Source organism: Neolamprologus multifasciatus, chromosome 3 (assembly GCF_963576455.1).
Source record: "Neolamprologus multifasciatus chromosome 3, fNeoMul1.2, whole genome shotgun sequence".
Lineage (NCBI taxonomy): Eukaryota > Metazoa > Chordata > Actinopteri > Cichliformes > Cichlidae > Neolamprologus > Neolamprologus multifasciatus.
Window position 1 is genome coordinate 34,104,560 of NC_140441.1, and position 27,070 is coordinate 34,131,629.

General features: G+C 39.7%; 4 protein-coding genes and 1 pseudogene across 6 annotated transcripts; 1 reads left to right on the forward strand and 4 right to left on the reverse strand.

Moving 5' to 3' along the window:
* The first annotated feature begins 545 nt into the window (after positions 1-545).
* On the forward strand, positions 546-1,164 carry LOC146522713 (butyrophilin-like protein 8). Its single transcript, XM_085153616.1, has 2 exons — positions 546-668; positions 776-1,164. The coding sequence occupies exons 1-2, from the start codon at positions 611-613 to the stop codon at positions 1,147-1,149; spliced, it is 432 nt and encodes a 143-aa protein (XP_085009742.1). The 5' UTR covers positions 546-610; the 3' UTR covers positions 1,150-1,164.
* Positions 1,165-3,750: 2,586 nt separating this feature from the next.
* LOC146522714 (programmed cell death 1 ligand 1-like) lies at positions 3,751-5,788 on the reverse strand. Of its 2 annotated transcripts, none has more exons than XM_085153608.1 (3): positions 4,967-5,788; positions 4,500-4,859; positions 3,751-4,406 (listed from the first exon to the last, which is right to left on the reverse strand). In XM_085153608.1, the coding sequence occupies exons 1-3, from the start codon at positions 5,013-5,015 to the stop codon at positions 4,228-4,230; spliced, it is 588 nt and encodes a 195-aa protein (XP_085009734.1). In that variant the 5' UTR covers positions 5,016-5,788; the 3' UTR covers positions 3,751-4,227. The 2 variants fall into 2 exon arrangements, with proteins under 2 accessions (XP_085009734.1, XP_085009733.1); XM_085153607.1 differs by having other exon boundaries at positions 3,751-4,409.
* A 988-nt stretch (positions 5,789-6,776) lies between these two features.
* On the reverse strand, positions 6,777-15,984 carry LOC146522715 (neoverrucotoxin subunit beta-like). The gene is made up of 7 exons (XM_085153635.1): positions 15,967-15,984; positions 14,852-15,068; positions 12,959-14,754; positions 12,674-12,847; positions 12,367-12,540; positions 12,075-12,121; positions 6,777-10,787 (listed from the first exon to the last, which is right to left on the reverse strand). The coding sequence occupies exons 4-7, from the start codon at positions 12,757-12,759 to the stop codon at positions 10,246-10,248; spliced, it is 849 nt and encodes a 282-aa protein (XP_085009761.1). The 5' UTR covers positions 12,760-12,847; positions 12,959-14,754; positions 14,852-15,068; positions 15,967-15,984; the 3' UTR covers positions 6,777-10,245.
* On the reverse strand, positions 12,955-19,306 carry LOC146522716 (protein NLRC3-like; annotated as a pseudogene). The gene is made up of 5 exons (XR_014872995.1): positions 18,951-19,306; positions 18,529-18,648; positions 15,967-16,033; positions 14,852-15,068; positions 12,955-14,754 (listed from the first exon to the last, which is right to left on the reverse strand). The product of XR_014872995.1 is annotated as a protein NLRC3-like (transcript).
* Positions 19,307-25,924: 6,618 nt separating this feature from the next.
* On the reverse strand, positions 25,925-26,961 carry LOC146522717 (uncharacterized). Its single transcript, XM_085153612.1, has 3 exons — positions 26,881-26,961; positions 26,425-26,784; positions 25,925-26,290 (listed from the first exon to the last, which is right to left on the reverse strand). The coding sequence occupies exons 1-3, from the start codon at positions 26,927-26,929 to the stop codon at positions 26,154-26,156; spliced, it is 546 nt and encodes a 181-aa protein (XP_085009738.1). The 5' UTR covers positions 26,930-26,961; the 3' UTR covers positions 25,925-26,153.
* Positions 26,962-27,070: the final 109 nt, after the last annotated feature.

The following is a 27,070-nucleotide window of genomic DNA, read 5'->3' on the forward strand; positions in this document are numbered from 1 at the left end:
GGCTTATCTCCCCACCACCACACTCCCTGCCATTGGCTGATGCCCTCTGACGTCAGTGCGTAGGTGGTTCTCGGTGTCCGAGACTGGGTGCTCAGGTACGTACTGACACACTCCCAGTGGCTGCTCGGTGGGGCCTGGCTCCCATGGCACGGCCAGGCCCCTTGCAGAGAGTGGAGGGTCCCCGGCTCTCAGGTCTCTGAATCCGGGGAGTCAGTCTGTTCTGGCCGGCTGCTGGTGGAGCCTGTGGGCATGTCTCCCCAGCCCCCTGTGGATTCTGCACCATGGCTGGGTGCCCCCCCCCCACTCCCCACACTGTCAGGGGCTCTCCTCAGCTCTTTTCTAGGAGGGTGGTGAGGCTGCCTCTCCAGTGCTCCTCCTTTGGCTCTCATCATTTCTGATTTCACTGTAATGTGAGAACTCCCAGAGGCACATTTTATGACCTACTCTTTTGCTGTCACCTTGGATAAACCTCTGCACACTTCATCCACAATAGAACATGCTGCTCTACAGTAGAGGATATATTGAACACTGTAGATTTTCCTTCTTCTAGCTGTGCTGACTGACCTATGACCTCATGTGTTGAGGACTCTTCACCTCTGTCTCCTCTCTCATGGAGAAGATGATCTGCAGGATCCTGCTGCTCATCATCCTCACCTCATGTGTCTCTGGTTAGTTTACAGCTTCACTTTATGAACTCCAAATAAAGCTCAACAACAGATTTGTTCCAGTTCTCAGTGTGTCTGCTCCTCTCTTTCCCTCTCTGTCTCCTCAACAGGATCATTTGTAGTCAATGTGACACAGACCTCCTATCAGGCAGAGGAGAACCACAACATCACACTGGAGTGGACGTTCACCACCAAACATGACAGATCCAACAAAACTCTCAACATCCTCTGTGAACTTTTTATCAGTCGTATATCCTCAGTCCTGTATCAGGTTCATGAAGGTGTTGAGGTGTCAGAGTCTCAAGATGAAGAGTTTTCAGGAAGAGTCCAGAGTGACAAAGACGCCCTCAAAGAAGGACGAATCAGTCTTCAACTGTCAAGACTCAGGACTGATGACTCGGGTCTGTACCAGTGTGAGGTGAACACTGATTATGGCTTCGGCTCTGCCAGCTGTCGACTCAACGTCACTGGTATGTTGATTTAGCTGAAGTTAATCTAGTTTCTTTTATTACGATGGTGTTCAATGTTCGATCCACTGAGCTGTTAAAACAGACCATAGACTGTGTATGAAAGATAGCTTCTGGGTCTGAACAATGAAGTCAACGTCAAAAGACTTCAATTCTTTTTTTAGTGAATAGCAGGGTGTGGTTGCAAAAGCACCACCATTAATCTGTGATCTCAGTAACCACTCTCCCCTTTCATTTTTCTTTTTTTTCCCTTTTTAACTGAAATGAGACCAAAACTGAGGCCATGATACTTAAACCCAGTAGTTCTAATGGTTTTCCAAAATGGGACCTGTGTCCACTGGTTCCTTGTGTCAAAAACCTCAACATGATACGATGGACTTTAACTTAAAATTGGATAAAAAGATTAATTTTGTTATAAAATTGGGTTTTTACTAACCAATACTTCTTACTAAGGTCAATTCCTTCTTATGTTTTAATCATTTTATAGAGTTCTACATGTTTTTATTACGTTATGACTTGACTGTTATACTGCTGTATATTTTGGTGTGAATCATCTTTCCCTTTCATGCCATCAGTTGGTCCAAAATTTGAAAGCTGGCCTTGAAACTGGAGCCTCCAGTCTCCTGTTTCCTGGCCTCCATTCACTGGCTTCCTGTGACTTTTAGGACTGATTTTAAAATGTTTTCTCTTTTTAAAAATCCGTTAATCTCCTAACATCACATGTTCCTTCAAGCTCTCTGATATCTGCTAACCAGTTACTCCTCAGTGTCCTATTTGTCAACCATTTAGTTATATTTATTGATGTGAGGCTCAACTTACACAAACTAAAAGCAAAGAAGAACATTAGTATAAAAGGCAGCACAGAAAACACAATTCCAATAACTAAAGTGTGATTGAGTGGACAGGCTACAGCCCACCTCCACAGTGTCCCACTGCCCACAGTCTTCATGTGATCAGAGGTGCAATCACTAAAAGGAAGAAACAGACAGCTGTTTCTCTCAGAGTTCAAATATCTTCAAGACACCTAAAAGCCCCGAAACCTTTTGTTAAATATTTGATCCATAGTTGAGTTGTTTATGTTTATTTATATCTGGGATCATGAGAACAGTCATCTCAAAGATGTCAACATCTGATCAGGGACTCAAACCAGAAACCTGCAGACTATCAGTCGGCTGCTCTAACCTCAGACTTCTCACCAGTTAAACACAATTTTTTATCTGTTAGTCTAAACACAGCAGAGTAGATCTGCTGCTGAACTCAAACTGAATAAAACAAGAGGTTCATTTCATTCATGTTCAGGTTTCCTCAGTTTCTCACTCAGATTTACCTCCTGCTCATCACGTGCAAACATCAAGATGACCATAACAAAACAATACTAATCATGGCTTCATTAAACAATGTAGGACGTTATGGTGACTGACTCCATCTTTTATATACAGTCTATGAAGTAGCCCTGATGTAGTTTACCTGCTAAGAGTCATGTTGATCTATACGTAAAATTATGACCTGAGTAACTCTGTGTAACCAACATTTTACTTCAATCAATCAATCAATGATACATATTTTCATATCATTTACAGCAGCTGATCAGCTCCACCCTCAGAGACCGACAACAGCAGACAGTGGAGGCATGACCGGTCTCTATAGTTTAATGGGAGTGCTGGCAGCTCTGCTGGGACTGCTTGTAATATTTTTAGTTGTTTTCAGAAATAAAGCCAGGAGACAAAACCCTGTAGCAGAAATATGATGAGCTTCAGAAAGACTCATCACGAAACATAAAGCTAAAGCCGCAAAGTTACTCTGCTGTAAACTCATTATCACCAGATGACAGTGTTGGATTACATTCATCCATGTGGTGATGTAACAGCTGTGGAGTTAGGAGTTGGTTTAACACAGAAATGAGTTAAATAGTTTCAACAGATTGTTTTATAAACCCACATAATCTTTAACATTAATGTAAAAGTTGTTTATTGTTGTTTATTTTTTCACACACAGCATACAAAGTGTGTAAAACCTGAGGCTACAGTTCATTCCTGTGCTGTGTGAATACCTGCAGTAAGTAAAGCAATGATTGGACTCATCTGATCGACTGCTGTGTGTCCTCAGAGTAGTCACTGCTCAGCATAATCCCAACTTCAGCTCCATCAGCTCACAGAAATAGTCCAACCACAGTAAAGAGGACTTGTTGTTTACCGTGTTTAATAAATGTCAACACCAGATTCAGTGTCTGCAGCTTTATTTTCATGCTGCTCTGAAACTCTGAAGGAAAGTTTACAGTCTAGATCTCCATGATGTAACAGGACTGTTTAACCTGAGTTGCTCATCGTTCTTCAAAGCTCTCTGAGCTTCTACAAGATGGCAGGAAAAATAAACAGTAACTATGTTGATGAAGCAATGAGGGGCTTAAAACCACACACTCAGGAACTGATGCTGAAAATAAAGTCTGACTACAGAAAGTAAAAACATGTTTGTCTTTTTAATAAAGGTGGAATAAACCCAGACAGGACTGAGCCCTGGTGTTAATAAAGTTGTTTTGTGTGTTGATTATAAACTCTTTTTTGTTTTTCCACTTGTTTAAAAATAAATAAATGAAAACACAAAAATAAGAACTTCTCTAATACAAATGATTTTATTCGTAAACATGTAAACATTATTACAGCAGTGATATGTCTGCATAAACATTTTCCTTGTACTCATCACATATCTTACTTATTTTAATGATAAAACGTTAAACGGCAACCCTCTCAATCAGCTGTTACAGTCTTTAGTATTCATGGAGGTGAGAGATGAAGCTGAAACTTGTAATGCAGCAACAGGATGGGACACAGAAGACAAAGTCTGTTCAAAGATTTCTCATTTTTTAGTAAAACAAGAATCATTGTTTACACTAATGTTATTTATCACTCCTGTAAAAGCTTCAATAAATAGGAACTTAATTAATACAGATTATATTTTTTTCATAATTTGCTTTCTGGAACTTAAACACATGTTGAAGAGTTTGTTGATTAAATTTGTGACTCGGGTCTTTATTTAAAGCTCAAATAATTTGGGCTCAAATTGATCCTCCAAAAAAAGTCCTCTAAGTGGTGATTGGTTTAATTTCTGAAACACTTGTCAATGTTTGTTTCCTTTTTTTTTATGCCAACTAAACAGAGCAGAGCGCAGATGACCACTAGAGCTAGTAGTGGTAATACCAGTGACAGTCCGACACCACGCTGGCTTTCTGTGCTCTCTGGTTGTGGACTCACAGTCTGAAGGTTGGACGAATGAAAAACTGCTAAAAACAAACAGACCAAGCCCAAAATAACAGGTTTTGTTTTAACTTGAATTGAATAATGTTTGCAAAGTGTTAAAAAAAATATCTCACCAGTGACGTTGAGTTGACATCTTCCAACACTGAAGCCATAATCAGTGTTCACCTCACACAGGTACAGACCCGAGTCATCAGTCCTGAGTCTGGACAGTTGAAGTCTGATTCGTCCTTCTCTGAGGGCGTCTTTGTTACTCTGGACTCGTCCTGTAAACTTTTCATCCTGAGACTCTGACACCTCAACACCTTCATGGACATGATACAGGACTGAGAGTTTATCACTGATGAAGAGTTCACAGAGGATGTTGAGAGTTTGGGTGGATCTGTCAGGTTTGGTGGTGAACGTCCACTCCAGTGTGATGTTGTGGTTCTCCTCTGCCTGATAGCAGCTCTGTGTCACATTGACTACAAATGATCCTGTTGAGGAGACAGAGAGGGAAAGAGAGGAGCAGACACACTGAGAACTGGAACAAATCTGTTGTTGAGCTTTATTTGGAGTTCATAAAGTGAAGCTGTAAACTAACCAGAGACACATGAGGTGAGGATGATGAGCAGCAGGATCCTGCAGATCATCTTCTCCTTGTGAGAGGAGACAGAGGTGAAGAGTCATCAACACATGAGGTCAAAGGTCAGTCAGTACAGCTAGAAGAAGGAAAATCTACAGTCTGACTTCATTCACTCATCACAACATCTGACCAAAACAACTAGAACTACAAACACTCCAACGGAAGCAAAAAGAAAAAAAACCTGCACTTTGATTCCTATATTAAGGTTTTCAGAGCTGCAGAATTTGTTTTCTGTCAGAAGGTGGCGCCATGCTACAACTGAAATAAATTATTAAAATCATTTTCTCAGAAGTTCTCTCAAAGCCTCCAGCTCACCCAGAATAAATATAATAAATGATTCATGAGTATCACTGATACAAAAGCATTTAATTTACTATTTACACAGAATGTTTCTGTTTATACCTCCAGTTTAGTCTTAACTTTTCTACGATTGATACAAACAAAGTGTCCATAAAATAATAAAATAATGTTTTATTTTAATACTTAAAACAAACAGACATCAAATAAGACAGCTTCCTGTTACGAGAAAATAAAACTTTAACTGCAGTTTAATGGTTGGTGTCAGTGTTTGAGCTCTTCTAAAACCAAATGCAACCTACTGACCTATAAATAAACTGTATCAACACCACTATTTTACCACAAAGATGACCTCACACCTGACTCCGATGCTAATAATAACAATAGAACATTATTACATTAACAGCCTTCAGCGCAGCGTATATTTCACCCACACAGAGTGTCTATAAGAAAAGCACAAACTGAGTTCTCACACAGGTAAAATAAAGTGAAAGTGTGCTACAGGTTATCATTCATGAACAGTTGTAATCACATATTATTTTACTCTAACACAGAAACGTTTCCATATTAAATTCAGTCATTATATTACCTTTATGATGTAGTTACATTGTTACAATAAACACAGATCGTATTGGTGCTGTCATCCTCATAGAGATTTGTGTCTCTGTGTGAGAGTGCAGTCTAATGCTCATATTGTTAACTGTTAATCAATGCACAAGTAGTCAAGTGCATGTATGGATGAGCCCAGTGCTTTTAAATGCACTGAATGTTAACAGACAGCAAACTGCTGGTGAACCACAGGTCAAAGTGTGCTGCAGAGACCTGATCTGGGTCCATCTCAGGCCTGCTCATTCCTCTTCACTCTGTCCCTGCTTTCCTGTCTTATTTGTGCACTGTTCAATGAAATAAAGGCTAAAATGTTTTAAAAAAAATCAATATTTAACAGACAAAATAAAAATAAATGATGCCCAGAAACACGGTAAAGTTTAACAAAGATAAAGTACATGCTAACGTTGTCGCCTCTTCTTTCAGCTGGACTCTGTTTCTTACCTTTAACCACTTGATTTATCTCTGAAGTGCACAATGACTCCGTCCTGCTGCAGTTGTGTGATTCAGCTTAAGTGTATATATGCGAGCACGTCTCTGTCTTTGCGACTGAGTATGAGTATGAGTAATAGCTGCCGCTATTTAAATGCTGACCTAAAATTAAAAATATATTTTGGTCATCATTATTTCCTGTTCCTCAGTGCATTACTGTGTGCATGTTTACCAGAAAGACAGTGACCTCTTTACACACTGACTACAGGTGTTCTGTCAAATATAAAGGGCTACATCTCACTCTGGTGTATGTAAAGGACCAGTTCATCAAATTTACCAAAGATAAAGTTAGATTGGATGCTAATTGGTTTTGAAAAAAAGTGGAGATGTCATGAGCTAACGTTGAATGAGACAATCCAAGTTGATGAGCACTTAATATTAAGATTGAATCAAATCCAGGAAAAACTGTATAAAAACAGAAAATAGGATCTGAGTAAAGGACAGAACCGCGACTTGCTTTCACTGTTTCTCTGCCTGACGTCATCACTTTGGTTGCACAGGGACTGGTCTCTTGGTGCCACTCGCTCGTGTATGAAGCTCGAGGAGATCGATGGACAAACTTCCGATCGCTCGTTTATGTTCTCCAGGGTGAGACGTCTGGGTTTCTTTGAGGGGAAACATGCACCAACTGGGCAGATCTCTGTGTATTTCCTTGAGCATAACGAGACACCAAAGCTGCACTCGCTCATGTCTACCAACTAACAAACTTCATATGATCGGTGTCACAGAAGCTGCAGACGATCACTGCTCGGCACAACGGCCACGATGCGGAGCCGTTTCCCAGAAAAAAATACTCCGCGTGCACAGCTTACCTGTCCCCACTTGCAGCAGGTAGCGAGCTGCCGTGTACCTGTGACTTTTCCACTCAGCACCCTGAAAATGTCTGTGTGAAAAATGAGAATCCAGCTGCTCACTGAGCCTGTTAACTGCTGTGTGTTTCTACTTTAGTGTTATACACACTGAACTTATTTTCACGTCTTTTTCTAAATCTATTTTTCTTTTCTGTGCTGCTGTTTCTTTCACACTCTCAGTCTTTAAAATCCGTTTGGCTCAAACACAACAATAAACTGACGACTCCAGTTTCTCTGCACTGACTGTGGAGGAAACGTGAGAAGTTTCCATTTTTTTCATCAGCTAAAACATGGCGCCACCGTGTGTCAGAAAAACACTTCTGCAGCTGGAAAGACTTAAAGTACATAAAGTACACAAATACCCTTCATCAATGTACTCTCTAAATAGAAAACAGTATTTATATTCAGTCCAGTGATGAATACTGATCAACTTCCAGCTCATCAGATCAGTGTTTGATCAACAATGTAAACGAGGCTGTTGGAGTTTAGTTCAACAACATGATGACAGAGAATAATAATCATAAACTTAATGGAGGAAACTGTTCATCATATTTACATTATTTTGAAGGGAATCTTGATCAAAGTGTCAAAACTAACACGATGAATATAAACTGTGATTATTTTATGGAAATAAAACAAAATGTGAACATCGACCTCACAGAGCGTTTATTGTAATTATCGCTCTCTGTTGAACGGCAGCTTATTATGACGTCATCAGGTTGATGTTATGATGATGATAACGATCTGTGGTTTCATATACATTAAGTGATGCTTTGCCTCCTGACGGAAACGGTTTTAACTGTAAATTAACTGTAAATGTAAAAATATATTTTGCTTTTAGAAATGTAGTTTTTAAAAGCAGGAACCTGCTTCAGATCCTGTGGTGAGTGAGTGTCATCTCAAACACACTGACACTGGTCCTGAGTAGCGTCTCACATGAACTCTTTCTCCTGAATGTCTGTCGAGTGTGAAGGACACAAAGATGAGCTGCTGTCTTGTTACCTGCTGGACTTTATTCTGCTTCAAAAACAGGATCATCAATAAACAGTATTGATACCATGACTCCAAAGGAAGGACAAGAGTTTAATCATCATTTGATCATGAGTCTCTCTTCATTTAAACACATCTAAGATGAGAGACACTCTCACCCCAACTTGGAGTTAAAGAGATCATTCTCCACCTGATCAACCGTGTCCACACTGTGAGAATTATGTTTTTGACTTCTTGGCCTTCACACAGCACTGACTTCAGCTCCAGCAGAGTGACCTGCCAGCTTCAGATGTTTCTAGATGTTTGTACAGTGGTGGGATGTATCAGAGAGGGTGATAAGGAAGAGCACAAGTCTGTGGTGGAAAACACACTGCAAAAGCAAAACCATCTACAGCAGTGACTCTTGGTTTCATCCATGGGGTCAGCGTGGAGACAATGGACGATTACAAAGACCTCCGTGTTCACACTGACAATAAACTGGACTCCATTAAAAACACAGAAGCCCTCTTCAAAAAGGGCCCAAGTAGTCTGTATTTTCTGAGGTGCCTCAGGTCCATGACACAGGATTGAGGTTTTATTACTGATAAAGAGCTCACAGAGGATGTTGAGAGTTTTCAGGTATCTGTCAGGATTCTGGATTTTTCCACTAACAGGAGTCAAAAAAATCACGATGAATGCAATCCTTCCCTGGTGTTTATTGTCTATTGAAGCATATTTTGAAAAGGGTTATATGCAATAAAATGCAAAAATAAATTAGGTAAGAAAAAAAACTACTTCCCTCTATGTTCCAGCCTCTGTTACTTACATTTATATAATAGAGAGAAATAAGGGAACACTCTCGTACATTTTGGGCATGTGGTTTTTGAGCAGGAACCTCAGAAAGACTCTTGCAGCTTGATTCTCTGCACATGTTTCTCTTTCCATAAGTCCTTCTAAGCATATTAAGTATGCTGTTCTATTGCCATGGCCATTGACTGAAGCGTATTTTCTTTATCATTATCATCATCATCATCATCATCGAGCACCTAGAAGTTTAGATGCTTATTAGTGTATGACAAATTTCTATACAGGTGCTTTACAACATTTGCAAAAACAACTGTGCATTGAGGAAAGTTTTCATTCTTCATTTATATCTTTCTATTATACATGAAAGCAGATTATACAGGCACAGGTAAAGATCTCAGCTGACCAGGAGGTTCAGACATGGAGGCCTCGCTAACCACTGCAATTTGGAATAAAATATTTATGGATTTAAAAATAATTTAAGAAGCAGAAGTTGTTGGTAAAATATTCAAATTTGTCAGCAAAGTAAAGGAAGGAAGGAAGACTTCCAGCTTTGAGTCTTGGATGTGTTTGCTCCAAAAATCTGACTGTAGACTTCTGCAAACTCAATCTAATGTTTTGATAGCAGCTTGAAACCAGAGCTGATAAGAGAATATGTGTTGATATTCCCTTATTGCTGCTTTCATTTGAGTTCTCTGTCAAATCATCACACAGCAACGTGATGAACTTGTATCAGTGTTCGTTAATGCTCTTCTCATCTCATTCTTCACAGGTCCAGTACAGTCTGATCCAAAGTGATCCCGAAGCTTCACTTTTGGTACTGTTTTGAATCCAGTCTGAACTTTGAACTACTCCTGCTCTCTCTGATGCTTTTCAGTAATTTTTGGCCAGATGGTGGTGCTACAGGATTCCTATCCAAAAGCCTCTGAACTATGCACTTGAATTGCAAACATATTACAACCACCGGTTCACTTAATCAAATGTTTTGCCTGTTTTTAATTTTTTTTCCTCAGTTTTCTATTTCCACTTCTACTGCATGATCTAGAAGTTAAGAAGATGACACTAGGACTTTTGGCGGACTGTTGGTGTAATTTGAATCACATTTGAAACATTCACCACATTCAAATGTATAATGTTGTGCATTTTATAATATATGGATGACAGTTATGTTACTGTAGCTCAGTAACTTTGCTATATTGCTACTTTATGAACTCTGGTTCAGATTTCTGAGGCAGCACAGATGTAGATATAAGAGTCACGCAACCCAACTCTAAACCCAGGGTATACAGGTTCAGTGAATGCGGTGTTGAAGGTGTGGAGGTGGACCAGTGTGCCAGAGATTATGTTATAGAAGGACACGGTGCCCATAGGACAGTCCACATACACTGCTACTTTGTGACGGGCAGAGGAGGAGACAGGGATCGCTCTTGAATTGTAATTGTGAGTTGCAAAGTATTCGCCCTCATCACAGTACAAACACCAGGAATGATCGGTTTTGCCAAACCTGCTGTCATCCCTGTTTCCTTTCCGTTTTATTCCTTTGTAAGCCACTGCAATATGAACCTCTTCACTCCACTCAACCTCCCAGTAACAGCGACCCGTCAGAGTGTTGGTACACAGCAGCTGAGGCCAATGATCAAATCTTTCATCATTATCAACATACTGCTGGTCCTCTTCTACATGCACCACCTTCCTGTTGTTGTCAGACAGTTTGAGTTTTCTGTGTATTGTGTTTAGATCCAGATTTAGTTCACAGAAATCTAATGGAAAGAATATGGGGAGAAGATATGCAATCAGTTTGTAGAACTCTAATCATTCAGACTACAAGAGTTGCTGTGCTATACAGTCTGAAGATATTCTGGAATTAAAGGAATCATAAATACAGATTACCAGGAAAATTAAGACATATAGTACCTAACTACAGGATGCAGTGATTATTCAACTCCAAGCCTAAAATCGTCTGCATTCACAGCTCAGGGTCCACTACAAAAATTACTTACCACTTCACAGGATGGTTCGTCATGAGATTGTGTTGTTTGTCTTATAGTTGATGATGAATATCACCTTTAGCAATTGTTATAGTCAAGTTCTCATCCAACAATCCACTTTTTCAATTCACATCTGAACTTTGTATTTTAAATCACACAGCTTTAATTCCCCTTGGGGTGTTTTGAAAAACTCTACTACTTAAGAACTCCCACTCTATTGAGTTAGGGTACACTTGGAGTGTTGAGCAGAGGTCTAAGAGATCCTCAACTCCCATTTGCGTCAGAATGTCAACACAATGTTGAGTATGAAATGTCCCAGCTAGATGCATCTCAATTATTGAGGCTGGAGCACAGAGCTGTGCCTGTAAAATGACAAGTCCCTGATGGAGTGGTTGGTTTTCCTAAGCAGTCCACATTACACTCCACCAGGGCTTTCCATTTCAAGAAATCTATGAAAATAGAGTCGACAAAATACAAAAAGGTTTGTGGATTATGTCTCATTTAGTGCATGATATGGTCATGTGGTTATTTCCAATTTGTAGAGGACCAGTTTGCAGTCAAGTGTGAAGATGACTGAAGTGAGGATATGTGAACCTTCAAGTCTGATGCCGTGGCTCTAAGCTGCAAATTATTTATACACTTTCAGTGCCAAATGAGGAGTTCAAGTATCTCTGGATCTTGCTAGGGAAGATCTGAGGAGACAGTTAGTCAGTTATTTGTGTATCCTCTCCAGTGATGCAGACACTCTACTGACCCTGGTTTTCACTTCACGAAGATCAAACTCCAGCTGGTAAAGTGACTTTTTATGGTTGTACAAGAAGGTACAACCATACCTTATGATTTTACCTTAAGGTATGCCGGTGGCTTTTTACCTATGCAAATCTTTCTTGGAACTGATTGTTTGTATACCTTTGCTGTGGCTGTATTTTTTAAAACTGATCATTTCAAATATACATATATAAAGATGACAAATAAAGTATACTAATTATACTACACAATATAACGGGTTTAAATGCAAGCTGTCAGTGATTTAATGCCTGTATTTAAAAACACACTTACATTTCCTTAAACCTGGTTTTAGCCATTGTACTCCACAAGGATCCATCCTGAAATTAAAAAAGGGACGGTGTCAGAGTAGCCCATTCTTGTTCAGCAATCAAAAGCAAATGTTTTGTGTTTCCTTCCCTCACATGAATAATGTATCATACTTTTGTTTTATTCTGTACCTGTTTTGTTTAAACATATAAAACACAATTTATTACATTTACATTGTCTTGCCTACTAATAATACTATGGTGTAGGCTTACATCATAGAGGTAATGTTTGTAGCCCTACCTCAACTTCTCCTTACCCGAGGCTTTCCATTTTCCACTGTGGATCCTGCAGTCGAGTCAACAACAGCTTCATTCCTGAGTCTCCTAGATGATTGTAGCTCAGGTCCAGCTGTGTCAGATGGGAGGGGTTAGAGCTCAGAGCTGAATTGAGGAAAGCACAGCCTTTCTCTGTGATCAGACAGCCTGAAAGCCTGCAAATATAACACAATACATAACACACAGTCTGAGTGAACTACATTTAATTTGTTTGTTTGTCATTTAAAACAAAGATTATTTTAATTAGTGGAATGTCAAAATCTTAAACAAAGAGTAAGATGATCTAACCTGAGGGTTTGAAGTGTGCAGTGTGGACTTTCAAGGCCAACACACAATAACTCCACTCCAGAGTCTTGAATGTTGTTGTTACTCATGTCCAGCTCTCTAAGTTTACAGGGCTGGGATCTAAGAACTGATGATAGAGCTTCACAACTTTTCTTTGAGAGGTTACATCCGCTAAGCCTGAAAATATATCAGTGAAAAAGTTAGAAACATCTGTGATGTTACCAATTTCCAAGAAGAGCACAGATGTGAAGCATGCCCCAACCTGTTTCATGCTGGTTACACACTTACAGAACTTTCTTCGAGGCTTTGACCACTGGCAGCAGCCTCAAAAAAGCCTCCTCTGAAGCTGAGTATTCCTTCAGATCAAACACATCCAGCTTGTCTTCTGATGACAGTAGGACAAAGACCAGCGCTGACCACTGGGCAGGAGAAAGATCAAGTATGGGCAGGCTTCCTGAACTCAGATGACGTTGGATCTCCTTCACTAGAGAGTCATCCTTCAGTTCATTCAGACAGTGGAACAGATTGATGCATTTTTCAGGAGAGAGATTCTCATTCAGTTTATTTTTTATGTACTGGACTGTTTCATGATTGGTCTGTGAGCTGTTTTTTTTTCAGTGTCAGGAGGCCTTGTAGGAGAGTCTGATTGGTCTGCAGTGAAAGACCAAGGAGGAAGCGAAGAAACAAGTCCAAGAGTCCATTTGGACTCTTTAAAGCCTTGTCCACAGCACTCTGGTAGAACTGTCTTACTGAAGATTCTCCAGTCTGCACTGAGGCTGTTTCTTCTTCTTCCAGCAGGTTGATACCGGAGTTGGTGAATGTCAGACGAATATGAAGAGTCGCCAGAAACTCCTGAACACTCAGATGGACAAAACAGAACACCTTCTCTTGGTACAGTCCTCTCTCTTCTTTAAAGATCTGTGTGAACACTCCTGAGCACTCTGAGGCCTCTCTGACATTAATGCCACACTCTGTCAGGTCTGATTCATAGAAGATCAGGTTTCCCTTCTGCAGCTGCTGAAAAGCCAGTTTCCCCAGTTCTTCAACCATCTTCTTACTCGTTGGACTCCAGAGAGGATCTGTCTCAGCTCCTCCATCATACTTGATGTTCTTCACTTTGGTCTGAACCACCAGGAAGTGAATGTACATCTCAGTCAGTGTCTTGGGCAGCTTTCCTCCAGCCTGTTTGGTTTTTAACACACTCTCTAAAACTGTAGCAGTGATCCAGCAGAAGATTGGGATGTGACACATGATGTGGAGGCTTCGTGATGTCTTGATGTGAGAGATTATGGTGTTGGCCTCTTCCTTGTCTCTGAGTCTCTTCCTGAAGTACTCTTCCTTCTTTGAGTCAGTGAACCCTCTGACCTCTGTAACCATGTCTATATATTCAGCAGGGATCTGATTGGCTGCTGCAGGTCGTGTGGTTATCCAGATGTGAGCAGAAGGAAGCAACTTTCCTCTGATGAGGTTTGTCAGCAGCACATCCACTGATGTGGACTCTGTAACATCAGTGAGGATCTCAGTGATGTGGAAGTTCAGAGGAAGTCGACACTCATCTAGACCATCAAAGATGAAGACAACTTTGAACTTTTTAAAGTTGCAGATTCCTGCTTCTTTGATTTCAGTGAAGAAGTGATGAATAAGTCCCACTAAGCTGAACTTTTTATCCTTCAGTAAATTCAGCTCTCTGAATGGGAATGGAAAAATGAACTGGATGTCCTGGTTGGTCTTGTCTTCAGCCCAGTCCAAAGTGAACTTTTGTGTCAGGAATGTTTTCCCGATGCCAGCCACTCCTTTGGTCAGAACTGTTCTGATTGGTTTGTCTCTTCCAGTTGAAGCTTTAAAGATGTCTTCACACCTGATTGTTGTTTCTGGTCTTTCTGGTTTCCAGGAAAACATTTCAATCTGTCTGACCTCATGTTCAGTGTTGACCTCTCCGGTCCCTCCCTCTGTGATGCAGAGCTCTGTGTAGATCTCATTTAGAGTGGTTTGGGTTCCTGGTTTAGCAATCCCCTCAAAGACACACTGGAACTTTTTCTTTAGGTTACATTTAAATGTATTCTCACAAAGTGGATTAGGATTTTCTACAGGAAAGCACCAGAAACATGAGTGTTATGATTATAGAAAATGTGACAATTTCATTCCTGTAAAGAATGAATTTATGAAGAGAAATCCTCTCACTGCTCTGCAGACAGTCAGCCAGCTCCTCCTGTTTCATTATTCTCAGGAAGTTAACTGCAAGTTTCAGAAATGCCTCTCTGCTCCTTCTCTGCTTCTCTTCCTCACTGTCCAACACCTCCTCTTCATCCCTCTGACACTCTGAATAATCTGGATTCAGATCATTCTGCATCTTCTTTAGCTCGTTCTTCACAAAAGTGATAATGTTTTCCTCCAGCATCTGGAAAAAATGACACATTCTTAATTTATGACAATGAGATCTTCAGTGTAAAAAGACTTTCACTGATTTGTTTTGTGTTTGTTTTCAATTTAACAAAAAAAGAGTGTAAATAAATATGGAAGTAACAATTTAAAACAAAACTCATGTCAGAGAAAAAATATATAATTTTAGCATTTCATTATTTTGTAACATTACTGGATCATTTTTCTAAAAAATTTATGGACTGTCAGTTTGTTCTTATTAATGTAAGAACATATATTAATAACACTCTTTTACATTTCTGAAAAAAAAAGATAATAAATGATAATGTACATGTGTACACAAATGGCCTCACATATGACTCTATACACAGGAGTTTATGAAAGCCTGTTTTGATCCCTCAATTTCATCTCCACACTAGGACTTTTATCTCCAGTGCTAGCGATAAAATGTAGTGCGGCTCAGTTCATGATATTAACAACAATCAGATCTTTGTAAAATTTCATTCTGCCTTTTGCTCACATCACAATCCTGAAACTGCTTTGATCAAGGTCTCAAATGATCTACTGCTCACTGCTGACTCTGGGCTCTACTCTGTCTTTATTCTGCTTGATCTGAGCTCAGTTTATGACACTTTGAATCACACAATGTTAATCAGCCATTTCAATATTTTGCTTTGCATAACTGCTAATGCTTTTATCAAGTCCTTTTTGCAGTATATATGTTGGTTTTTATTTATTTTTTCATAATTTTTTGCATTTTAAATTGTTTTTAATTTTCATTGTTGCTTTTCTTATTGTTCAGCACTTTGAAATACTTTCACGTTTAGTGAAACGTGCACACATTTTAATATCTTTGACACTATAAAAAGTGCAACATGAAAATAATTACAAATAGAGTTTGGTGTACATGTACAAACCTTAAATACTGAGTCCAGATCAGTTTGATGCTGAAGACTTGAAACATCTGAACTCTCCTGATCAGCTCTGTGGAGACATCATGAAGAAACTGTAACCATTTTGTACAAAAATACAAGATGATGTTATCTTTAAATATTTTATTACTACATTGATTTAGATTGATTCCTTTAAATTCATTGCATTGATTACTAAATTAAGACCCTTGGTGTACGAGACCACAGCAGTATTATTAAATATAAGGAACGACTCGCTCCATCAGGTGATGGCCTCCAGCTCGCACTGGAACAGTTCACAGCAGAGTGTGAGGCGGTGGAAATAAAAGTCAGCACCTGCAAATCTGAGGACATGGTCCTCAGCTGGAAAAGTGCCCACTTCGGGTCATGGACGAGTTCCTGCTCCAAGTGGAGGAATTCAAGTATCTCGGGTTCTTGTTCCCGAGTGATGGGAGAAGGGAGCGGGAGCGCGACAGACGGATTGGTGCTGCAGCTGCAGTGATGCAGACACTGGTCCCGTCTGTTGTGGGGAAGAGAGAGCTGAATGTAAAAGTGAAGTTTTCATTTTACCGGTCAATCTACCCTAAGCTATGGTCACAAGCTTTGGGTAGTGACCAAAAGAACAAGATCACAGATACAGCTGCTCCTCCACATTGAAAGGAGCCACTTGAGGTGGTTTGGGAATCTGGCACGGATGCCTCCTGGGTGCCTCCTGGGTGAGGTGTTCTGGGCATGTCTTACTGGGAGGAGGCCTCAGGGCAGACCCAGGACACGCTGGAGAGATTATATCTCTTGGCTGGCCTGAGAACACCTTGGTGTTCCCCCGGACAAGCTGGAAGAGATGGCTGTGGAAAGGGAGGTCTGGGCTTCTCTGCTTAGGCTGCTGCAACCCGGGCCCTGATAAGCGGAAGAAGATGGATGGATAGAGGGATGGATGGATGGATAGATGGATTAAAGAAAAGGTGGCACAGCCTGTAATTTATTCTTAATGAGTAAATAAAAAAAACTGTTGCCAAAGTAATCTTAAAAACTTTATTTGGACTTTCATGCTGGAGGAGTCAACAGTAGGGATGGGTACCGGTATCCGGTTCTGACATAAACGGTAGTAACCAGACCAAAAAGCAACGCACATTTCGGGTGCTTTATTTCGGTGCTTTATTTCGGTGCTTTTTTTTTCCTGAGATGTCATACACTTTGGATTCTAGCCAATCATTTTACCTCTGCGAGCGTAGTAGGCGGGCCCAGGTACGTACGTTCTTTTAGAGCAGAGCTACAGATTAAAAATGCCCAAGGCGAAGCGGTCAAAGTCTGGCTGTACTTCACAGCAAAAGATGCAAACTCAGCAGCCTGCAACAAGTGCTTTAAGGTGATACTATGCAAAGGAGGTAACTCCTCGAATCTGATGAAGCACCTGGCGACGTATAGCATTTTGTTAAAAGCCGAGAAATGCGCCGTATTTGATAGCTTGCTGCGAGACCTCACACCGTGCACATCTACTGTGGGTGGGTTGCCTGTTATCTGACCAGGAGAAACATCCCCCAAAAACCCGAAGAGTACAGTCCTGGCCCCTAGCCCTGCCAGTGTAGCAGAAATGATGATGGATGACGATGGCAGCAGCAGCCGTTCTTCTCTGCGTGAGTAGCTTAATGTTGTTCGTGTGTAATTTACATTGATTAGGCTAACCACGTTATTAAATTAATGCATGTAAGGTGAACTAGCAAACACCGTCATAGTTACATGCGTCTGTCTTCTTGTTTGATGGCAGATACTCCACAAAAAGGCTAAAAAAAGAAAAGGCTAAAATGACCAAAGAAAAAGTGGAAAACAGTTAAACATGAGAGGTTTTTGGACAACGTTTGTTTTTTCCATTGATTAAGCACTGCTCCCAGCCAAGAGTGATACCATAAATCCCCTATAGCTACAGAAAAGGCTAACATTGTTATCTTTTTACAAAAAAAAACAGCTAAACATGAGAGGTTTTAGGACATAGTTTGTGTTCTTGATTCTTTAAGCACCGGTTCGAGCACCGTTTAAGCACCGGCACCGTTTCAAAAGTACCGGTTTGGTACTGGTATCGGATAAAACCTAAACGATACCCATCCCTAGTCAACAGTCAGTAATAACAAAGCAGTTTGCTGTGAAAGTAAAACTTACTGCTTCCATGAATGTACAAAATGTCCAATGTTTGTCCAACTTTTTCCAAGAGTCAAATATCTGAACTCAACAACTACATATTGAGTAGCCCATTAAGCCAATGGTGTGCAGCAGTCAAAGCAGCCAAAGAGTCCAAAAAAGATTATCTACTACCTGCTTTTCTTAATGTTTTTTGATACTTTCAGGTCACTTCACCCTCCCAAGCAAAACAGACATCCACAGTATCAGACTGTTATTAACCAGGGCAAGGGCAACTACTGGTCAAACTGACCAGCTATGAACGGTGTGACACCCAGTGCAGGGAAGGCAGGGGCTGTTATGACAGCCTGTCAGCTTCCTCATGGAGCTCTTAAATCTCAGGGCTGAGGCCAGGTGTACTACACAGCTATAAGGTAAATTTGAAATTTGTCTTACTCAACAGCAACAGATTTTGATCCTTTAAAATCAAAGATGTAACTCTTTGACAGATCACTCTTCAAAGACACACAGCTGGGTCCAGGTTCGGGTTCAGGAGCATCTGGTGCCTCAGTGATCCTGGTGAACAGAGCAAAAACAAAAAAAACACAAGAGAGAGAAATTAAATGTAATAGATATTAGATACAACAAGTGCAAACTAGTCACAAGAATAACATTACAGTAAGACTGTAAAGGTTGAAGCTCTTCACAATGAATGACTTCTCTCATTAGGCTGTTTATTCAGTCATGTTTTATTATTTTTATTACCACATGGATTCAAATAATAATAATAATAATAATAATAATAATAATAATAATAATAATAATAATAATAATAATAATAATATATGGGCGACATATGCCATTTTGTTAACTCTTACTTCTCATCAGGAGACAGTTTCCTGTTTTTAAAGTCGTGGCGGTCTCCCTCTGGATTGGTTCTCTTACTCATAGTCACAGAGCTGAGTCCAGGCTCAGGATCAGGTTTGGGAGAGTCTGGTCTGGGGAATGAGGAAAACATCAGGTAGGAGAATATATATAACAGCGAGCCTAAAAAGTCTGAAGCGCTTAGATGAGATGGGTCAGTTACTGTCATGTTGCCTGGATCTCTATGAGTCGCTGTAAGACAACATTGTATCATTACAGCTGCAGTGTTGTTTAGTAAGTTTGTCTTAAATAAAAGAAAAAAGTTTTTAGTGTTTGTTAACAGTGCTGGGTTGAAATAAATTGTTAACATAAGAAAGAACAGATGATTATCTGGTAGACAGATGTGTTGCACAGTTACTGCATGTATGTCTTGATGCCTGCTCAGTCATCCAGGTAAGTAAATCCCAAATGGTTGATTCTGCTCATCTGGACGTTGCGTTTTCAGTGGGAGAAACTAGCTCCACTGTTCATTCAGTGGTGCTAGCTTCAGTCATTATGCAAATGTCCTGTTTATAAGGTTGGGGAAACCTGCAGTCAGCTGAGACTGAAGACGTCACTTGGATGATGATGAAATGTTTCTCCCACTGAAAACGTTACATCCAGAAGAACAAAATCAACCTTTCGGGACTGCATGTATGAAATGTTTTCTGCATTTGTTCTTGTAGCAGTGAATCTAATGTGAGGTATTGAGTGTGATACTTTTCCATGTTCTTTAAAACCTGCAGTCACCTGATAAAAGAGAAAAGTGAGAATAATTCATCTTTATTTCTGTTTATTCACATTTTTGATTGATGTGAAGGTAGTGACCTGTTTAATATTCTTGTATTATATTATATTATATTATATTATATTATATTATATTATATTATATTATATTATAATGAATGTATTAAATTTTTATCAGAAAAATAGATCTGGAATAATACGTTCAAAAGGCTAAAATTTAGACAATGTCCTTTTAACTCTTTGTGAAACAGTAAAGGTAAAACTTGTGAATAAATATTGCATCTACTCCGGGCTTCAAAATGAACCGATCCAAAGAGCAGTTTGAAACTATATTTTAAATATTTTACTTTTATTCATTTATTTATTCATTATTTCACTTTCATCTCATTATCACACTAATGTTAGTTAGAACGTTAGTTCAATTTATGGCTCACTTGGCGTTTGGCAAAGTCTGAAAAAAATCTATATTTCTTTATTTCTTCAAAATATATGCCAGAAAAACCCTTATTCAAAGGTTCTTTCGTGCATCACCAATTTTAATTTTAAAATGTAGGCATTAGTCGTAAACATGTGAAGGACAAATGATATATCAGGTTGTTTTGTAAAGCAGGAGAGTGTGCTGTTCACACACATCTTTTAAGAGCAATAAAAAAATACCTTTAAAAAGGTGCACTTTATAAAAAGTCACATAATAAAAAGTCACACCACGGGTGAAAAACTCTATACCTTCCTCCTGTCTCTAATTCCCTTTACCTGTTTACTTCCTTTCAAAGGCTACGTTAACATTTACCCAATTAAAGCTACAACAACATTTACAACCTTTACCCCAGAACAACTTGATAACACATAACGAAACACAACAAATACAATCCAACAATCTCACTTATAGAAAAATATTTTTTTAGTTTCTCAACTGATCAGAAATATGTTTGCTGTGTCTACAGAGATTTTGTTATGGATGTCTAAATTAATGAAATAGAAAGAACGTTTTAATTGAAAACAAATACTTAAAGGAAGTGAAATGTGAGGGGAAGTATAGAGTTCTGTGGTATTAAAGAAGAAACGAAACTAATAACTGTAAGGCTAATTTACATCATGGAGCCCTGCTCTCAAAGTAACTCCGTAAATCAGTCTGTAAAGATAGATTCAATCTCTCGAGCCCCAAATCCCCGGTGTTCCAGATTAACTGGTGTCACAGATTAACTGGTGACGGTCGAACAGATGTGTGGTAGATTTGCTTTACAGGAACCGCTACCGACAAACCAGCAAATAAACACTGAATATATTTAATCTGCGACATTTGTGAGGTTACCTCAAACACAGCCCGTCAGTCGTGTTGTTGTTTAACAACAAAATATTTTAAACTGTCTTGAGTTTACCTGCTGATATTCTCAAGCACGAGGCGACCGAGAAAACGCCAAACAAATAAACGTCCCCACGACGATGCTGTTCACAGGACAAGAAGAGTGAACGATCTGGAGAATCTTGTCGTCGTCATCATTCCCCTTGTACATTTTATTATCCGATTTCCGTCACTTCATAACTAAAGCGTGCAGTTTACTTTGTGTGCACTCAAATTGAGTCGAGTCAACTAGCGCCACCTGTGGCCAAGTGCCGTAGTTTACAGCCAGATTAATTTATGACACACATCTGTACCCGGCTCTAGGACCACATTGAGTTGAGGCTGAGTGACTGCACTTATACCTGGTGCATTCAAATCTACCCACAAACATGTTCAAATATGCAATGTAAGCAATGTGGATTGTCAAGACTTTTTTTCTCAATTGAATCATTTACACTGCAGAGAAGAGAGAGGAAAAAGGAAAAAAAGAACTATATTTAATGAATCCTTTATATGGTTATTTTGTTCAAATATGCAATGCAAGCAATGTGGATTGTAAAGACTAAAACCAGTCATTAAGCAAAGACAACAGGTATCACTTTTTTCAGTTGATTTAACACAAGTAACATCTGTAGTAACTTTCTACACTTTCCTTGTGCAGACACATAAAGACACACACAAACAGACACACTTACATGTCTTATATTTACAAGAGTAATAAATGTTGAGCTCAAAAAAGAGGTCAAAGAAACAAAATTGAACTCAGGCAAAGACTGCAACCTTAACAAACCAAATGACTGCTACAAACAAACATAACTGACCTAAAACATGAAATGACATACAAGGGTATATATAATGGCTGATCAGACCATTGTGACACATGAGGGGTAAGAAACAAAACACAATCATAAATCAAACGATGCAGTACAATCTAGTTTGTTAATAAACTAAACACCAAAGAAGAAAATCAAAACCCATTAAACCCTAAACTCAAATATTTAATTAAATACAAATACTTTGTTTTTAAATTAAAGAAAACACACATTCTCCCCTTCAGCAGGAAGTGGTGGTGTGGTCCAATTATCTTCCTTTGCATTTAATGGTTTCAAACCCTGGCTACCATCTTTTGTCCAGCAATTTAGAGTGTGGCCACGGGTTTGGCCATCACAGTAAAGTTTATCTTGGAGTCTCAGTTTTGTTACTCTTTTTTGGAGTTCAGCATTAAAGCTGTATTTAAGTTCACCTTTGATTTCCGTGAGTCTGCATTTTGGGTCCTTCATATCACCACTCCTGCCTGCACACAGCCTTCCCATAACAGAAGATCACAACCATACTATGGACCCAGCAGACATTGAACTTCAGGAGCGACGCCGAGCAGCCTTTACCCAGCTGGAGGAGGAACTCCGCTGGAAGCCATGGCTCACCCCTGACGTTGGGCGCATTTTCCATGGCACTCGGCTGGCTCTCGGCGGTCCCCGGAGCTCCAGAAGTCTCCACCTGTTGCTCCGCTGGCACTCAACACGTTCCCTCTAAGCGTGAGGGGAAAAAAGAAGGAACACACACATGTAAAGGATGCGGTTATCCTAATTGGGCGTTTATAAAGTCAGCAAAGAGGCACAGAAAAGAAGATCAGACACCAGCGAGGGAGGATAAGAAAGACAGATGCAACAACATTGTCATCCCCTATGTTGCCGGTGTATCAGAGAAACTCAGGAGGGTTTTCTCCAAGCATGACATCCCAGTGTACTTCAGACCCAGCAACACACTCAGACAAAAACTGGTTCTCCCGAAAGACAAAACTCCAAAACACAGACTTAACAATGTGGTGTATGCCGTACAGTGCAGCGAGGAATGCCCAGATCTCTACATCAGAGAGATTAAACAGCAACTTCACAAGCGCATGGCACAACATAGAAGAGCCACCTCCACAGGACAAGACTCAGCTGTCCATCTGCATCTTAAGGATAAAAGTCACTCTTTCGAGGATGCCAATGTTCACATTTTGGACAGAGAGGACAGATGGTTTGAAAGAGGAGTGAAAGAAGCCATCTATGTCCACTGTGAGCGACCATCTTTGAACAGAGGCGGTGGTTTACGACACCAACTGTCTGCCATCTATAATTTGAGTTCCCTCCCCAGACGCCTTAACGCCCACTCACACCCTGGGCCATCTGACCTGAGGAAATCGCATGATCGGGTGGGGACAGGTTTCACAATGAGCTCACCTGAAACTCTGGCTGATTGGGACCCACACCCGCTTTCACAGCTTGGCTCAGGTGATTAGAGGATCATCAGGGGGTCCTTTTGTCCCTCTTGGGGGGGGATACCCCCACTGGATTTAAATCTGGGACTCTCTGCCATTTGACCTTAGAACTGAAGAAGCTTCTCGGATGAGAGGTGAAACATCTTCAAGTAACTTAAAGAAGTCCAGACGCTTTTCTTTGCAAGCTCCTTTGTTGCTTTATAAGAAAGCCCTCCGCAAAGCCAGGGCATCTTACTATTCGTCACTGATTGAAGAAAATAAAACAACCCTAGGTTTCTCTTCAGCACTGTAGCCAGGCTGACAAAAAGTCAGAGCACCGTTGAGCCAACTATTCCTTTAACGTTAACTAGTGATGAATTCTTGTACTTCTTCATAAATAAAATTTTAACCATTAGAGAAAAAATTACCAATAATCATCTCACAGATGCAATATTATCTACAGCTACTCTTAGTACCATTGATATTAATTTAGACTCTTTTTCTCCAATTGATCTTTCTGAGTTAACTTCAATAATTACTTCCTCCAAACCATCAACGTGTCTTTTAGACCCCATTAAACTGCTCAAAGAAGTCCTACCACTAATTAATGCTTCAATCTCTGATAACCTATCTTTAATAATACGTACCACAGGCCTTCAAGCTGGCTGTAGTTAAACCATTAAGCATTTTTTCTTTCTCAGATAATAATTCTGATTGCTACACTGCCAGACAGGACAAGCAAAAAAAAAAAAAGAATCATTGAAGTGCGAATAGCTTGGTCCTTAATTTATAAACATAAATTTAGTCTACATAAATGTTTTATATGAAATAACAGCTTTACTCTTTTTTTCCAGAATTGATTTTATAATAACATTCTTACAATAAGCCAACTATTTAATAAAGAAGGACATATGTTTACTTATGCTGAATTTTTACACTTTAAAACTCTGGTTTTTGACTCTATTTCATCAGGACTGTTTTCACTTCTTGGACATGTGACAGGAAATAGAGCCCAGCTTGTGCCTCCTCAGGTCTCTGGAACTGAAACCAGCAAAGCTTGTTTTCTTACAGCCATTAAAAAGAAGGATAGGACAACTTGGGTCCCATTTCTTCAAGACTGGACATGCCCCCCTTCTTCTCCATCATACTGGTCCAGCTTGGTTGGAAATATGTGTTGGGACAAAGTCTGGCTGTTACCACCAATTTTTTTGACCAACAAAGTAAAGGAAGTTTCCTTTAAAATGCTTCATAGGTTCTACCCAGCTAACCACTTGCAGAGTGTCAAAGGTGATATTATTATAAACTGCACTTTTTCGGTGTTTCTCGTTTACAAACCAACTCTGGAGCAACCTGCTACTTACGCTGTCCAAATTCTAAATTCATTAATCCACTTTTGCATATAAAGATTTATATTTTATCAATAATCGACAGTAAGAATAAAAACGCCTTAGAGACGTGTCACTATTTAAACATTTTGATGTACCTCTATATCTCTGTGTGTTAGAACAATTTCAAACTGCTGGCATTTTGTGTTTATGACACGCTCAAGCTGTATCTTCTTTGTTTGTTTCCTTTGTACTCCTTTCTGTGTTCTTGTCAAGCTGATGTGTGCCATGTTTCATTCTGTTGCTCTTAATAAAGCTAAATGAAAAAAAAAACAAAAAAAAACAAAACAGGATTTCTCTAGGAGCACAGAGAGCTGCCCACGGGAGGGTACAACTGCAGCAGATGCAAACAATTTCTCACGTCTTCTGAGTTTACATGTGAGGAAGGTTACTGCTCCTGTGAAATGAAATTTGCTCAGATCATGTTTTACTCGCACATTTGTTATGATATAAAATAAGTCCATAGGAGGCTTTCATTTAAGTACCATGTAAAAGAAGTAAACACAAGCTGCATCCTGCGGCATGTTTGGTGATGATGAAATGATGAATAAACCCTCGTCCTTCCTTTGATGCACCTTGTGGAGTCATAGTATCAATACAGTTTATTAGATTACACTTGGTGTTGCTCTCATAGATTTTCTAGCTCTCTGATAAAGACACACACACAGAAGAGTCATAACTTCTATCATATAAATAAAGATTTATTTACAATATGTACGCTTTATAAACAATAAAATTAGAAAAAGCAGAACAATGCACATTGTAACTATGAGCATCCACAGTTAAAGTATCAGTTCTTTGCTTTTACTCAGTGTGATGAGCAGAGCTGCAGCAGCTGCTGTCAGTATGAGTGCAGCATAGAGGCCGATCTGTCGGGTAGCAAATTTTGAAGCCAACATGATAACTTTATCCCACGATGTGGAGATGTAGCTTTTTCAGATCCACTTACTCACTCAAAAAGATCCTCTGGAACAAAGTAGAATTCTTGGAACAGAGTTTAATACACTGAATCATATGAACAGCAAGAAAGTACATACACAGAACAGCAAGACAACTCATAGCCCCGGGGTGTAGAGCTGTAAGCACAGACAGCGGAGCCACACAGAGACAGACAGAAAGAGAAGAGCCCCGGTCTCCTCTGACCCCTCTTTATAGGGGACAACAACCCCTCCCCCTGCTGCTGGGTAACCTCCTACTTGTCCTCCAGCCATAAACAGCAGGTGCAGGGTCAGGCACACGCTTAACTTAATGATACTTAAGGTGATTTTATTGTGATGTGTTCACTTTTCTGTTGCAGTGTTACTGTTTTTAAATAAACATGTTTTTGTTGTTCTACATGAAAGTTGTTGAGTGTGTACTGTGGGGGAGTTAGTTAACAGACCTTACATTAACTGCCCTGTTACTGTACCATCTTAATAAACCATGTGCTTAAGACTCTACGTGAGAGTTAAAATATATATGTTCAGTGCAGATAGATATATATAGTGCATATAGTTATATAGGTATACATGCCACCCAAAAATCCACAACAGATGCTTCCTCGACTCTCTGTCTGTGGGTTCACTGTTGGAGTTTGATGTTTGGGCTCATCAGCAGCTGCTGGAAAGGACAGAAAATATTATTTTGTCCTGAAAGTTCATAAAATGTATTCACCAAAGTTTATTATCCTAAAGTTCCACTAAAATATGACACTCATTTTTACTAACTTTACAAGTTTCACTAAATCATCTTACCAGTGACGTTTAGTCGACATCTTCCAACACCGAAGCCATAATCAGTGTTCACCTCACACAGGTACAGACCCGAGTCATCAGTCGTGAGTCTGGACAGTTGAAGTCTGATTCGTCCTTCTCTGAGGGCGTCTTTGTCACTCTGGACTCGTCCTGAAAACTTTTCATCCTGAGACTCTGACACCTCAACACCTTCATGAACATGATACAGGACTGACAATTTATCACTGATGAAGAGTTCACAGAGTATAAAAAGAGTTTTGGTGGATGTGTCAGGTTTGGTGGTGAACGTCCACTCCAGTGTGATGTTGTGGTTCTCCTCTGCCTGATAGGAGCTCTGTGTCACATTGACTGCAAATGATCCTGTTGAGGAGACAGAGAGGGAAAGAGAGGAGCAGACACACTGAGAACTGGAACAAATCTGTTGTTGAGCTTCATAAAGTGAAGCTGTAAACTAACCAGAGACACATGAGGTGAGGATGATGAGCAGCAGGATCCTGCAGATCATCTTCTCCCTGTGAGAGGAGACAGAGGTGAAGAGTCATTAACACATGAGGTCAAAGGTCAGTCAGTACAGCTAGAAGAAGGAAAATCTAAATTCTGACTTCATTCATTCATTACAACATTTGATCCTGTTCATGGTCCTGAT